Below are 15,222 nucleotides of genomic sequence, written 5' to 3' on the forward strand. Positions count from 1 at the left end.
TTAGAAATACTGCTGTCAGTGTGTGGGCTAAACTTTCTCGTAAAACCATGTAGTTCATGTACGAGTGATGGCTGAGCACATGAGGAAATTCAGTTTTTTACTTTTTATTTATTCTTTTCGAGTAAAATACATTAGTTAAACAACTAATACATTTTTTTTTTTACATGTTTCTGTAGATCAGGACAGGAAGTGTCGTGTTTGTTGCTTTGGAGTCGAGAAAAGCTCCAGACAGAAATACCCACTTGAAAGCATTGTGACAAACTCTGTTTTCTTCTTTATTACCTGTGCTTTTTTTGACAGAAGATTATAAAAACCACTGGTGTGACAGTAAACAGTTGCACACTGGCAGCTTTAAGTCTTTATTTGAGCTCAAAAATGTGAAATTTCTGAGGCAGTTGGGCACAAAAGGTGTTTCAGTAACAATCCACAAACAGCTAGCTAGGTGAAGAGGCCTAGTGCACAAGCAGGCTAAAACCATGCATAGCTATACTTTGCTGTGGACTTTGAAATTATGTAGCATGTCCTGTCAGGTAAACATGACATTGTGCTTTATTTGATCAACATCTCATTGCATCATTTATGTACGCTTATAAACTTAAGATTCATTATCTAATTTACCCAACATCTCCTTAGCTGGCATACAATCTTGACTTGTTATGTATACACAATAGAGATTAATATATGACAACATGGATGTTAAGCACTGTATATCTTCTTAAAATGATTACAAATACTGCAATTTTAGTTCTAGTATATTCTAGCTATTTACAGGCCAAAACCAAACAGGCAGCCATATTTGTGCATCATGCCCTGCTGTAATACACAGTAAACTATAAATAAACAGGTTATAGAGTGTATTTACTACCAGTTTACACAAGTGCTTGCCTCCACACAAAAACGTGAGCAAGTGTAATGTTTTTGAGTGATATGATGAAATAATGTTAATACAACTTAATATTTGGGCTGCATAAAACACCTCCCTGATTGGGGAGTGTTTTTTTTTTTTAATCACAAGTGACCGTGCAGCATTTCTTATTGCTAACATAACGCAAATGAAGAACAATTTTAACATACAAATAACTAATAGAGTCATTTGCAACCATTTTAAGCAAGGGAACAGGTTCATTGCTACTTGCCACAATGCTAAACCCTGATAATGGGTAAATTCAATTTTAAAAACAATTACTCAGTTGAATTTACCTGGAGGTATACCCGCAGAACCGTTTTAACCTGTACAAAATCTTTTTTGTTTCAATGTGGGGGCTACTGGGGAATTGCTATTCTGTTACATAATTAAGGCTAAAATTGCCACCAGCAGCAATGAAATCCCTTGCTGAGGAAAATCCCAAGCTTAGCAGATTTGTACTTACAACTCTTACGGTTTTGTTTCAAGATATTTGAAGGGGTACTCCAGGTGCTTCATGTACTACTTCACTTTTACAAAGTCTGGGACTTTATAAAAAAACCCTCTCTGTCAGTGTCAGTTGTGTTATTGTTGAGACCTGCTGAGAAATAAGCTGGAGCTTATCCCAGCTCTCGCAGGATGAGAACTGGTGGACACCCTGGGCTGGTCGCCAGTCTGTTGCAGGGCTAACACATGGAAACAGATAACCAATCACACTCACATTCACCTGCAGCCATTTAACCTGACAAGCATGTGTTTGGACTGAAAGCCAGCATACTCGGAGGGAGAATGACATTGGCTACCCCCCCCCCCCAGAGTTTAAAGTTAAACAGATGCAGCCGTAGCAGCAACATCCTACATTTTAGTCCTTGGTAATGGTGGAGCTCCAAAAATCCTGGATCCTACACTGCAACTCGATTTTCCCCTATCTGGTAAACATTTGCTGCTGGATCCAGACCTTAAAATCAGTCCATTGCAGTTGACTGATTAGGCATTTTGACGTGAAACAGCAGTTTCTCTGGAAGAAAAAGTTAAACCTGTCCAGATGACTGCTGTGGAAGAACGAGCGATTATCGCCGTGAGTGGGACTAACACTCCTTTCCAGCTGTTTACAAGTGTTAGCAATTGATTAGGGAAGCCCCTGGTGGCAATGAAAATAATATCATCCAATCTAATGAGCTGGCAGTTTTGTCTGATATGAGGCAAAAACCTTTCAGCATCTTCAGCTTAAGCACACTTTTTTTGAATATACAGTTTTATATAGAGTCCAAGCTGAGATTACACAAATATGTTGCTTTAGTCATTTTCTCACACTCAGGCTCCTCCAGGGTCAGTGAAGACATTATTCAAGTGCTTTCAGTGGGTGTGTGGTGCTCTCTGCTACTGACCTAAATGTAACAGTGATGGAGGGGGACATACTGTAATTTCAAGATTATGGGAGACAAAGCAATTATCTGTAAAACGATTTGGTGGCGTGACTGTTCTTTAGAGGCCAGTCAGACAATAACTGTTAATCCTTTCAAACTGCGGTTTGTGCAGTTTTGAGAAACAGATTAATAAAGAACACCAAGAAATCATAGGGATTGGTCTTGAAGTCTTCTAGCACAGAAGAAGGCTTTGTCCCGCTAAATTTCTTTTAAAACCCAGCATCACTGAGAGATCTCACCAAGTTGTGCCAGTTTTGAAGAACATAAAACATCGGTCTTCAGCCTAGAATTATCCCCCACACACACCTGATGACGTGTGTTTCGCAGAACTCCCTTTAGTGTATATATATTATTCGCTGCTCTTAACTCTCTTATACTGAGGCCATGCATTTTTGGAAATGCAGATATAAAAGAGCAGGAGCAAGTAAATTAGAAACCAGATGTTTTTGTGCTTGAAAATCCCTGGAGAGATTAGCTGTCTCACTCACTCACACATGTACATCCAAACCCATACACACAACTCTCCATCCTTCAGAGTATCCTTAAACCATGAGGAAACGCTCAGCCTGACTGATGCTGTGGTGCAAGAGGCATGTTGTCCTAAAAGATCTGAGGACACTGGCTCCAGTCTTGTCTTTCTTTGGCCTCCCAGTAGCCGCCTTTGTAGATATAGATGTTATCGCCTGTATCCTCTGTCCTCTTTTCAAACCACAGTGGCTGGTAACCCTCAATATCTTGCCCTGAAGACAGAACATATGTGCTCATTTTCAGGATATCACAAAGTTCTTTCTTCATAGACTCTAAATATTGTCAAATTTGCCACTTACTGCAAGTTTTTGTCAGGTTTTGTCAGCTGTTGACCAAAGCTAAAGATCAATAATCACTCATTTTATAACAACAGAGCTTTCACCTGTGCTCTTTGTTTCTAAATAAGGAAAAATCTGTTGTTGCTATAAGCTCACTGCAAAATAAAGCTCTGAACAGCTGCTCGATCTGTGCTGAAGGTTGGTGCAAATGATGCAAAAGCCAGAAAAGTCTTTGTCATCACTGTTCTTGTTCATTTCCTTGCACTCACCCTCCTCCAGGGCCTGGTTAGCTTGCGCCTCCCTTCTTTTCCTCTCCAGCCTCTGTCGTTCCTCTAGACGTTGCTTCTGACTGTTGGCTTCATCCCACAGACCTGCCTCCATCAGCCGCTGGTCTGGCCGCAAGCGACTGTCAGTGGGTGCGACGCCCTCTTCTGGCTCGTTCAAGGTCAGAGCCAGAGAGGAGAAAAAGTGCATGTTCTCTGCATTTTCTCTGGAGGATGGATTAGAGAACTCAGCGTGACAAAAAACGCAGCCAGAGAAGGAGAAATAGAAGCCAACACACTCAATCATTAAGATGGAGCACAAAATGTGTTACATACGGAAGGGGATATTTCTTCCACAGCAGTTTGGGCGGAAGAGTCTGATAAACCGTCTTTTGTTTCCCTTCGGAGCCTCCGCATCCTTGGCTGCTATCCACTATCTTGGCACTTTCCATTTTATCATCCCAGGTTCCGGACAGGATGTAATGAGCTGTACCCTCTCGGTCCTCTACCACTCCTGTCACCTAAAAATAACAAAGAACATAGCACACAAGAAGAGATCAGCCCTCATCAGGGTCTTTAGGTTTTTTATTTACTTTCTTTTTTTTAGAAAAATCCATTTTAGTTTCAGTTTTTGCTGTTTGAAAATGTCCGACTTTGAAACTGCATGTGCACTAGCTAATGACGTGCGACTGGGAAGCCATATGAGAATGAGAGCGTGGTTGCATACCACGGAAACAGCATTACAGGGATTTATAAAATATACTTAGTTAATATCATTGCCTGTGATAAGACTTTATTTTACCCATGCCCTTACATCCTGCCAGTACCTTAGATGACCTCTGAAATCATGTGAAAAACATTTAGGTGGATAGCCAGCTTTTCAGATGGGGTCAAATCTGCCCGAGTATGACCCAGCTGATCCTCTCTTATTTCTTCTTCTTTTAATGATCCTGTTTTCCTATTCGTATTAGTTACTTGTTTCATGTTCTATTATGCAGTGTGATAGAATACTAATAAGCAGGTTATATAACCTTATTCACATGGTTCAGGGTGTCTGGGGATATCAATGCCCTTGCCGAAGGCTAGACAGCCTAGAGTGACAGTTGAAGGTATTTTCATTTGGGAGTGATTCGGGAATTTTTTTAAGAATAGAAAGAAGTTGTCATAACAAGGATAAAGCTGGTCTGTCTCTTTGTGCAAGCAGTCGTATCCCTCTGATGCGTCAGCTGTGGTTAAACCTGACAGCTCAGTCTACTGAGATGTAATTTCCACAACATAAAGTGAAGACACAAATCAGCACTGGAAATTAGTAGAGCTGTTGCTGCTGAACACTGCTGCTTTTCTCCATTAAGGGGGATTTTCGCTGCGTGTTACTGGTTTTAAGGCTGGCAGAAATAGAAAAAGAACTCATGGAAAAAGAACCGTGAAAGGCAATTTGGCTTTCCAAAGGGAGATATGCTGCTAGATGGAGTTTTCAGCCATGTGTTTTGTCTCAGTGTAACCTCTTGGGTTAGAAGAAAAGGCCTACAGACCGACTGTAAGACTATATTTTACTTTAATCTGTTCCCAGTTGTCTCTGGTTGTTGGCACTTGCTGAGAATATTAATAGAAATATTGCAATCTTTCACTTTTGTAATTTCTTTCATCTTTTTTTAACCATTGTTTGCTTTAAAGTACTAAAAATGTGCTTTAAATTTATTTAATTTATCACACATTTTTTTGCCACCCCTCCTGAATTTTGCTGCCTTTATGATCTTTAGTGCTACGACACGTCGTAGCCCTCAAAGCGAGGCTCTTGTTCTGTTAGTTTGACACTTTGTGCCCTCCTTTTTCTTATTTCTCCAGCTGTAAGGTTGGTAATCCTTGTTTTAAGTAGGTTATCTATTTTTTACAGTCAATATTAGGAGAAAGTTGTATCTGTTAAAACAGCATTACAGATTCTCTCAAAAGGGCTTGTGTACCAGTAGACATTTGGCAAATGTAAGACTGTGTTAATGTTAGTTGTCTATTAGTTTATCAGAGACTTACTTTGCGTGGGACTTCCCTGGAAAAGTAGCTGTAGGGGGAGAATTTGAGGCGACAGGTGTCCTTGGTTGTGGTGTTTACAATGTCAATGTCCCCAGACTGCCAACAAGAAAAAAAACAGATGTGACTTAAAAGCGTGCAGTGACTAAAATTACTTTCCTTCATGCATGAAAAAAAAGGAAATTTTCATTCTTGCTTTTGTTTGCTGGATGTTTTCCTTATTTCTTAAGGAAATTACTTTCAAATCATTTGCTGTGGATCATGTTTAGGCCTACCACTTTTTCAGTTTCCCCAGTTTTCTCAGCTAATATTGTCACTGTTGGTCAGAATTATTTTTTTCTGCCTGTCAGACTGTGTTATCTATATTTTTTTAAATAGATTTGACTAAAGAGATTGAGCAAATTATTTGTTTTTGCTAGAAATAGAGTACATAGAGATGCAATTTAAATCCCTTCATTCAGGTTGTTTTTTTACCCTGGAGTAATTCATAGGTCCGTTGTAACGGACTAAACAAACAAGCATAAAAAATATTCCTCTGAACATGAGCATAACATGTAACTTAAGCTACAAAGACTAGTACAAAGACTAGTCCACAAATGAGTGAATGAGAAGCTAATACTTTAAAAAAAATGTAAAGGACCTTCAGAAAGCTTTGCGAGCTACTGTCCAAGAACTGTCTGTCTCCTTATAAGCAAATATTAAAAAATGAAGACTTTTCAACAATAACGTACAAAGCTGTGTTCTTCAGCTTTCTGCACACACTGCATAGAGCACAAGAGGAACACACCTGATCAATCCAGAGCTTCCCTACAATAATATTGTGCACTGTGGAAGTCACTTTGCTCCACACATAGTGGTTTCCACTCGAGTGGAACTGCAGGTGAATGTTTCCTATGGTAAAAAAAAAATGCATACAAAACATCACGCAGACATTTCAGTGTATTTATAAATCTGATCTCAGATGTAGTAGCATTTGTGCTCATATAAAGTGACTGTCATCGTGAACACTATCTCTGCAAGTTCCCCTCCGACTGCTTCTTACCTAACGGCACCACTGAAATATATTTCCCACGAAATTTGCTGTCAATAGTGATATGCTGCCACAGGGTCCATCCTCGCTGTGATGTCACATGGTGGGCAGCAGCTGGCGGGTGATGACTAACCTGGAAGTGAAGTGTATCAGCTGGTGTCAGCAGACCCAATATAAGCACAATATGTTGGGTGTTTGCTCTCCTCTCCATTGCTTATAAAATGTGATCAAAGACGCATAAACGCAGTAATTAAGTGTTTCCTTGCCTGCTCACAGATGGAGCGATAACCATACTCATCCAGTCGATCCAGCTCATAAGTCTCCCCCAGCAGAGGGTTGAAAGGCTTGGCTGTGCGATGGACTGTGGTGGAGTAGGAAGAGACAGAAAAGGCAGCCACCAGGCACATCTGCTCCAGGGACGAGTCGCAGCGAGCGGCCCGGTCCAGAAGCTCACTGTACTCCAGATCCTCAGTCAGACGCTGGAGCATCGACAGCGGCTCGTTGAAGTTTACCTGCACATTTCATATACATCTAATTAAGGTTCCGCCACATAAAGCTTTGACTAGAGCTCATTAGTGGGGAATGGAGATAAGTTTACTATTTACAGGCATGGGTATCTTAGATAGATCTTTCCCAATGCAATTTTTCATGATACTCCACAGGTTAAGGGAGTAATTTGGTTTGTCAGGAATACGGCTGCGCCTTGTTCTTCGTAGCTGCATGTGGTTTGTGCCTGAGGTGTCCTGTAGAGAAAAGGACAAGCTAAGATGAATAGGGCTACTCAGTAAAGTGCTTTTCATTAATATCCGTATTCTTGTGACGTACATTCTCATTGTGAGTCCAGTCATTGGGCACGCCTCCACTCATCATACTCTGATTACTTCCTGAGCGCCTAAGAGAAAAAACCCCCCCATTAAAATCATAAAAATAGTTCAGCAGGTTAGACATACAGTAACTGTGTAGAGATGATGGCTCTCACTTGTGCTCTATGTTACCAGTAGCAGTCACAGTTATGAACGCGGGTGAGTCCTCCATGGCATCGAAGAACTCTGCCTCGTCATTCTCGTCGCTCGCATCTCCCTCCTGGGATCGCTCCACGCCTACGGCAGCAAGCACAGGACAGGTCAGCTGAGAGTCCTGCACATCTACATCCACACAGGAAGCAGCAAAATATCGGAGACTAAAAAGACCTGCATGTTTGCTTCAGGTAACAAAACTTTAATTAATACTTGCCTCAAAGCGGTATGAAGAAGTTGTTTAACTATTAGTAGCTTCGTAATGTTTGCTTTGCAGGTTGCTTTTAATTGACATGAGGCATTTCACATAACTAACATATAAATGACTTGTTTAGCTTCTATAAATGTTATTTACAGCAGTTAAAATTGCAGGTGTTTAATTCTGTGTTCACACTCTGTGCAGCTCATTTTGCAAGAATATTGAGCAGCAAAATGAGGCCTTCCATGCTCAGAGACACATACGCACAAGCCCAGGGACGATTAACAAACACTGAAGCCCCACTTCAACATCAACATTGGCTGCTTTGTTACTTTTGTGCGCAAAGCTCAGGTTGTAACCATTAACCTGTTAGCATAATTTATACCAAACAGAAAAAATGTGCTCCAAAAGATTAACTACTGATCACAAAAACAGTAAAACATAACAAACTACATCAGAAAAAGCAAAAATCACTAAAATAATAGCTGATTTGGTTACTGTAGTTTCTCGTGCAGATTTTTGATAAATGTGCTTAAAAAAGGTTAAAGTCTAACTCAAGTAACCTGTCTATGCACCACCCGTTGAAGAGGCCCATTTGTCCTTCTGCGACACAGGATGTCTGGGAGACAGAGAGAGTCTCACCTGTATATGAGGTGGGATTCTCCCTCCAGGCTCTCTCTAAGCTGTTGTGCTGTTTGGCTAACTGTTCGATGGTCTCCTCCAGATGGTGACGCTGTTCTCTCTCATGCTGCAGGGCCTTTTGCCACCTCCGACTGTGAGACTCTGCCACGTCCACAAAGTCACGACAAGCCTGAGGTGTGAACACAAAACACATCAAAGGATGCAGGCGGCACCCTCAAGCTCCAGTCCCCCTTTGTTAAAAAAAAGCATTTCTGCTAGCCTCCCATTAGAGTGGGTGAGAACTGAATGGCTCACATTGATCATAGCATTGGAGGTGATGCGAAAGAGAGTGGCTCGCTCATTAACGGCTTTCACTTTGTCTGTGCTGTCAGTGGATCCACGCAGGTCCTCGAGTTCACTGAGGGAGCGCTGGAGGGCAGCACCATGCTTTCCTATCAGCTCATTACAGGTGCTCAGGTCATCTAGCTTGCTGGCCAGAGTCTTAAGCACCCCTTGGGTTAGAGTACGATCCTCCTGAGGTACTGGGACTTCATCCCCCGAGTCATCTTTAAACACACATGCAAATAAATAAATAAATAAATAGAGCCAGTACAGAATTTTATTCATTTACTAAAATAGCATCATTAGAGGTTATTACATATAAACAGAGTGGGTGTTTGTGATGGTGTAGTACACAGCACACTGGGATGTAATGGCAGATTGAGAAATGCATTTAAAATTTAGATTGAGACAAGCTGAGAGAGCATTAACGGGGACTGGCTAGAGAAAGATAATAACACTTCACACCCTGATCCACCACAAGCCTTCCTCTCTACAACACTGGAAAGCTGTGAATGAACACTGTTGCCCTGGAAACGTAGGTCTGTGCAATCAGGAGGCAAGGCTATTTTTAGAGGAAGAAGGAGAAAAAAAAAAAAGATGACGCACTACCCTTTTCTCCTCTGTCTCCCCCTCACTATCTCTCCCTGTACCCGTTTGCTGGAGTGAGCCAAACCATCAGTCTGAGGCTTTAATGGAGGAGTGTAGAGAGACTGGGCTAATTACAAAGCATCATGAAGAGATTTATGACAATGCTTTTACCTGAAAGTATCTCATTCACAGTCCCATTTTCACTTATGGAAAGTTAGATGTAACAATTCTTTGTACGTCACTTGGCTGAGGTATATATATATATGTACACACACACACACACACACACACACACATATATATATATATATATGTATATACCATTTATATTCTTTTTTTTTTTTTGCATAAGCACTTTGAAGACTGAATGATGCACCTGCTCACAATTCTGTGCTCTATTAAAGCTTCTTATGCAGTATAAAAACAGACCCATATATATAGGGCGCAATAAATGCCAAAACAAACAACCGCTTTAAGTTCATGTAACTGCTTCCATCCTATGCAGTGAAACTTTTCTAGGTCAAAATATTCCTGCTGTGCTTGAAAGAAAACCTTGCCTATGTACGGGACATAAACTACTTCAATCTAAAGGGGCAAAGAAATGAAAACAATCAGGGCAAAGTGGATTAACAACGTCTCTGGAGGAGAAGATTAAAAATGAGAGGGTGAAAAATCCTTCAGGCATCTGTAATGGTTTCATGACCCACATATGTATAGAGAGAGAATAATCGCACTCTACTGGTGGAGCGCAAGGTGTTAAGACGCTATGAATCTGCGATCTGAGGCCATCTGCCATCCGATGTTTTTATATGGAAGTGCTCGGGCATAGAATAACAGTATACATGTAGGGCAGAGGCATACTGGTCTAGTCTGTGCACTGACTGGTTATTTTCCACACAGGACTTTGGAGAGTCCAATTGGTGACTCATCGTTGAATCATAAAAAAAAAAAGAAAACACCCACAGGTGATAGCGGGAGCATCAATATGGACAGAGTGTGGGAGGAGAGAGTTAAAAATCAGGGGATGCACTGTAAGCTTCCTCAGTATGGAAAAACCATCTAAAGTCTGACTGTGTGTGCTGAAAGCCGGCTCCAGGACAGGCTATTTGGATTCATCCTCACGCTTTCATCTTGTCTTCAACACCAGCTGGAAACATTATTTTTTCACAACACACCTATTTATACATATTTCAGAGGAGCCTAAAGCTTTTGGTAATAGCTATTACAAGACAGACAGATGCTGTTCTAATCCACTTTTAGCCAATTAATTTGCCCCGCTAATGAGCCCAGATGAAAAAAGCTCACTTGATGATAATCTATAATCACATCACACCAAAAAACACAAGGCACTGTCTCCTCTTGCACATGCACACGAGCACATCAGCCACAGCTGTGTGAACGACAAATGGGCTAAGCTCTGTATTTGAACCAGTATTTCATGTACATCTCACACATCAGTCCTTCCGAGTTCAAACATTTTACACAACATTTTTGGGTGTTGCAGACCTCAAATCGAACTAGGCAACGTCTACAGAGATGGTTGACGACTGCTCTGCCGTGCATGTGCATTAAATTAAAGCGACTGCCCAACTTACCGAACTCCATAAACAAGCTATGATTACTAATGCATACATGGATGAAAAAAAAAAAGCATGCAAGCAAATGCACAGCGACTGTCTCACTTCTAATCCTGCCACTGGTAGTATAATGAGCAGGCTACTTACAAGGTGACACACTCACTGAAAAAGGCTGCCCTCGTGTCTTCCTATTGTCCACAGAGTGTATAGTGGAAAATATTTTCAATGAAAATGCTCACACCCTCTTGCTCTATTTTTTTTTCTCTTACCCCTCCTGCTTTCAGAAAGGGGAGGAGGAGTCTGCAGGAAGGTCATTCCATTCAGCACTCACTGTCGTCATAGTGAAGGAGACAGGGAGGAGAAAGGAGACAGCGTGGTGGGGAGGGTAGGTGGCGGTAGCTGCATGTGTGATTCTGCATTTGTGTAAGACAGAAAGATGCTCTATTTGTCTGAAGGTAAAAAAGGGAGTATTAGAATGATCATAGCTGAAGGTGAGGTGTAATTTAATATGACAAGATTAAATACAGCTTCCTCTTTTTACCTTTAATCACACCCCTTGCCCCCAACGGACTGTTCTCATAAGGACATACTGAATAACACTGCCACCTTGTGTCCTTCTGTTTACATAACTATAAAGGCAGCACAGAGAACGTGTAGAAATATAATATGCATTTAGGAAAATGGGTCTTGGTTGTGTCAGCCTGCATTCAGGTTACAGCTAAAATTAGTTTGACTGCTTCAGACCTTCTCAGCTAAACCATGCTGTTCCTTTAAAGTGCAAATTCTGGGACACTCAGTGGGTGGTTTTGTTTAAATTCCCCCCCAAAAAACCAAACCCCAAAAGAAACAACCCCCCCCCAAAAAAAAATAAAAGTACCATGACAGAACAGTAACACTAACACTAAACTAAAATTTACTGTCCAAAACCACGAATCACAAAGACTATAAAATGCCCATCACACCTGAGTGATGCATGAGGAGAGTGGCGTTGGCTTTGGCCTGTTGCAGTGCTGACACCCATTTCTGGCACTCTCCCTCGGAGGTGGCCTTCAGGTGGTAACTCCGGCCTCCGCTGGTTAACACCAAGTGGCAGGTGTCGCCCACCTCGATGTGCGCCGTCGCCAGGGGAATTGTTCCCCGGCAAGTGTGTGCCATCTCTGCCTGAGTCCTGAGGGGAATAACAGCAGCGTGAACAAAACAAAAAAAAACAAAACAAAAGAATACACCAGCCTCTCTGCTCAGCTCCATGCTGATGTGCCCCATTTATAAAATGGAGCAGCTCCATTTTTGACTTATTTCAGTTTTAAAAGAGTCGCATTAAGTGTCAAACCAAACAAGTTTAAGTTTCCCTCAGGAGACATCTCAGGACAATATGTACTGTAGGTTAACAATGAGAGCTTTGCCTTGCACGACTTACAAGGCTAAATTTCTATCTATCTATCTATCTATCTATCTATCTATCTATCTGTCTGTCTGTCTGTCTGTCTGCCTATCTATCTACATAGAGACTACATATAAAATTATATGAATACTATGTTATATATTATTAGTTGTATTATGCTATCTATCTACTGAGATAGTGAGCCAGACCCTCTAGAAAGACTAGATCGCTGTTCACAAGATAGACATTTATTACCTTATTATATATAATAATAATAATAATATATCTAATATAATATATCTATTAATATATCTATTATAGAATATAATACTATAGAAAACTTCTATATCATATCATATCAAATATCAAGAAGAAATATGAATTTCCTGTTGGGATCAATAAAGTTATTCTTAGAGACAGCATCTATCTATTTATAGATAGATAGACGCAATAAGTGCTATTAGACACCCTATTTAAACTTATATAGGTTTTAACATCGTTCACAGGTCATCTCATTGTAGTTATGACTCATGTGATTTTCATTTATTTATTTATTTAGGCTGTTGTTGCTAAACATCTTCCTCCAGATACGGTACGCAAAAAAGTTTAATTTCCTTTTAGATAAAAATAATTTCTGTCTCCCCACCGCCGCTGCTGACATACTGCTAACAGCTTCCATTATTATTTCTGATATTATTAACTGAGTAAATCACCGTCACCTGTAGTAGGACAGCAGGCCGTTACTGAGCACGAACCACCGCCTCTGGTAGCCCTTCAGGTAGTTGGTCCATTTAAAGAGCCAGCCTTTGTGGGTATCCACAGACGGGAGGTGCAGCCCGGGCAGAGTCGGGGAGGGTAAACTCTTCACCAGCTCGTTCATTTGCCCCTCTCGGCCGGTGCTCCGGCGGGATGGACGGAGGAGAGTCGGTGCAGTTTCAGTGGACTTGCTGCCAGTCAACAGCTGTACCGATAAGCTAGCTGCGAGTGAGCCAGATTATTGCACTGCAACACTGTACCCTCCGCTTAAGCTACTGCCTGCTCGCAGCTGTGTGGTGCTGAGGCAGCGTCTGTGTGCCCCTCCACCCGGAGACACTTTGAAAATGTCGGCTGTTTCAGGAGCCAGGGTGGAACAACAGAGCATATTATTGCACAAAACTACTCAGGGGCTGCACTTTGACTGCGTGCAGGGACAGAGGCAGAGGATGTGAGGGGGGGTGATGACGTCCTTCTCGCAGGGTTGTAGCATATGGATGCGGGTTTGTGTGTGCGCGCGTGCGCGTGTGGCATATGGCATATTTCTACATCGCTGCAGAAAATCACTGCAAAACCACCGAATCACATTTAATCCGCGCGGTTTACAGAAGTCTTAATTTAGAAATTGTTGTCGGGGTTGTGAGCTGAAACACACTCCGGAGGCAGAAGTTTTATAATTCAGAGTTAAATGATTACTTCCTCTATGGCCCCTCAGGTGCACCGCGAGCGTGACGCCGAAAGAGGACACCGTTGCTTCTTTACGTGCCTGTCAGGGGCGTTTCCAGAGTTTACTAAATGGGGTGGGACGGGGGTACCAGACATTCAAGCTTATATGCAGTCCTGTTATTTTATATTGAGTATGTCAAGTTTTTGTTTTCTTCTTCTCTTCTGTTGTCAGTTTTACTGTCTTTTTAAAAATGTTCCCTTCTTTGTGATTTGTACTGTCTACATTCACGCCACCTGTATCGAATATAATCATAGACGTCCTTTATTCGCAGGGAGATCATCTTCTGCTTTTTGTAGTCCAGTGTTATTTATATTCCTTTTGTGCTTCTGGATGTTTCATAGAATTTGCATGATGCTTGCTCCTCATTTGGATTGTTTGTTGATGGTGTCTGATTCCCTGCATGTAACCGCTGCCTGTTTTGGATTAAAGTTCTGGATTTTTGGACTCTTATTCTGTCTCAGAATAAGAGGTGGGTGCTCCTACTCCCGTGACTCTTACAGAATAACCGACCCTTTACTTAAGTAAAAATTATAATTCCACTTAAAAGATAAAAGTTTTGCTTCAAAATTATTTTAAAGATGAAGGTATTCATTTTTGTTTGCTTTTTAATTAAATATGTACTCACCAGCCTTAGAACTGCCTTAATTCTTCACTGAATAGATTCAACACGTTGCTGGAAACATCCCTCACAGATTTCAATCCATGTTGACATGTTGCTGCAGATTTATTGTCTAGTTTTGATGCAGTTTTCTGTTTTTATCTGACAGAAGTCGCACCCAGTGTGGTCTTCTGCTGTCGTCCATCTGCTTCAAGGTTCAATATGCTGCATATCCAAAAGTGCTCTTGTGCATACCCTGGTTGCAATAAGTGGATACAAGTGTTTTCCTGTTAGTCTGAAGCAGTCTGGACATTCTCCTCTGACATTAAAAAGGCATTTTCACCCAGACAATGGGTATTTTCTGTTTTTCAGTCCTGTAAACCCTGGAGATGGTTGTTTGGCAAAATCCCACTACCAAAAAAATAAATGCAAATGCAGTGTGGTCTACACCCCTAAATGGAATAGTTTGCTGAAATTTGATTGGTTAGATTTTGGTCTGAATGGGAGGTTGAAAAGGTGAGTGTATGTTTAAAGCTAGTCCATTGTTTGTATTATTAGTATTACTATAATATACCACCAAAGTGACATATTATAGACAAACAGATGCACATATTTGCATATATGCAAAATATCTCATTAAACATGAATTATTTTAATTTATAGCTTTATTTTTCATAAGCTTATTAATCACTTCAGATTTTGACTTCAGATTTTCCACTTAAATGTGGAAATATTACATGTAAAAATGACATGAAGCAGGTTGAGTAATTAAACCTACATTTAAAATAATTGCAGTAAAATGTGTGCATCACAGAGCCAGTGAAATCACAACAAACACTTTTATTTTTGCTTGCATTTCTTGAAACCTTTATTTAACACGTCAAAATGGTAAAATATTCAACTATTATTGTACGGACGATAATTTAAATAAATACCATGATTAATCATCATTAACAAATGCAATA

The 15,222-nt window shown here is 40.8% G+C and overlaps 1 protein-coding gene across 2 annotated transcripts; it reads right to left on the minus strand.

Annotated features, from left to right (window-relative positions):
- Positions 1-98: 98 nt before the first annotated feature.
- LOC116322517 (oxysterol-binding protein 2-like) lies at positions 99-13,571 on the minus strand. 2 transcript variants are annotated; one of them, XM_039615569.1, is made up of 14 exons: positions 12,899-13,571; positions 11,761-11,966; positions 8,607-8,857; positions 8,313-8,481; positions 7,435-7,600; positions 7,281-7,347; positions 7,061-7,198; positions 6,722-6,967; positions 6,468-6,588; positions 6,213-6,316; positions 5,429-5,524; positions 3,737-3,921; positions 3,407-3,627; positions 99-3,071 (listed from the first exon to the last, which is right to left on the minus strand). In XM_039615569.1, the coding sequence occupies exons 1-14, from the start codon at positions 13,057-13,059 to the stop codon at positions 2,932-2,934; spliced, it is 2,271 nt and encodes a 756-aa protein (XP_039471503.1). In that variant the 5' UTR covers positions 13,060-13,571; the 3' UTR covers positions 99-2,931. The 2 variants fall into 2 exon arrangements, with proteins under 2 accessions (XP_039471503.1, XP_039471504.1); XM_039615570.1 differs by having other exon boundaries at positions 7,435-7,555; positions 12,899-13,570.
- Positions 13,572-15,222: the final 1,651 nt, after the last annotated feature.

This window comes from Oreochromis aureus, linkage group 7, assembly GCF_013358895.1.
Source record: "Oreochromis aureus strain Israel breed Guangdong linkage group 7, ZZ_aureus, whole genome shotgun sequence".
Lineage (NCBI taxonomy): Eukaryota > Metazoa > Chordata > Actinopteri > Cichliformes > Cichlidae > Oreochromis > Oreochromis aureus.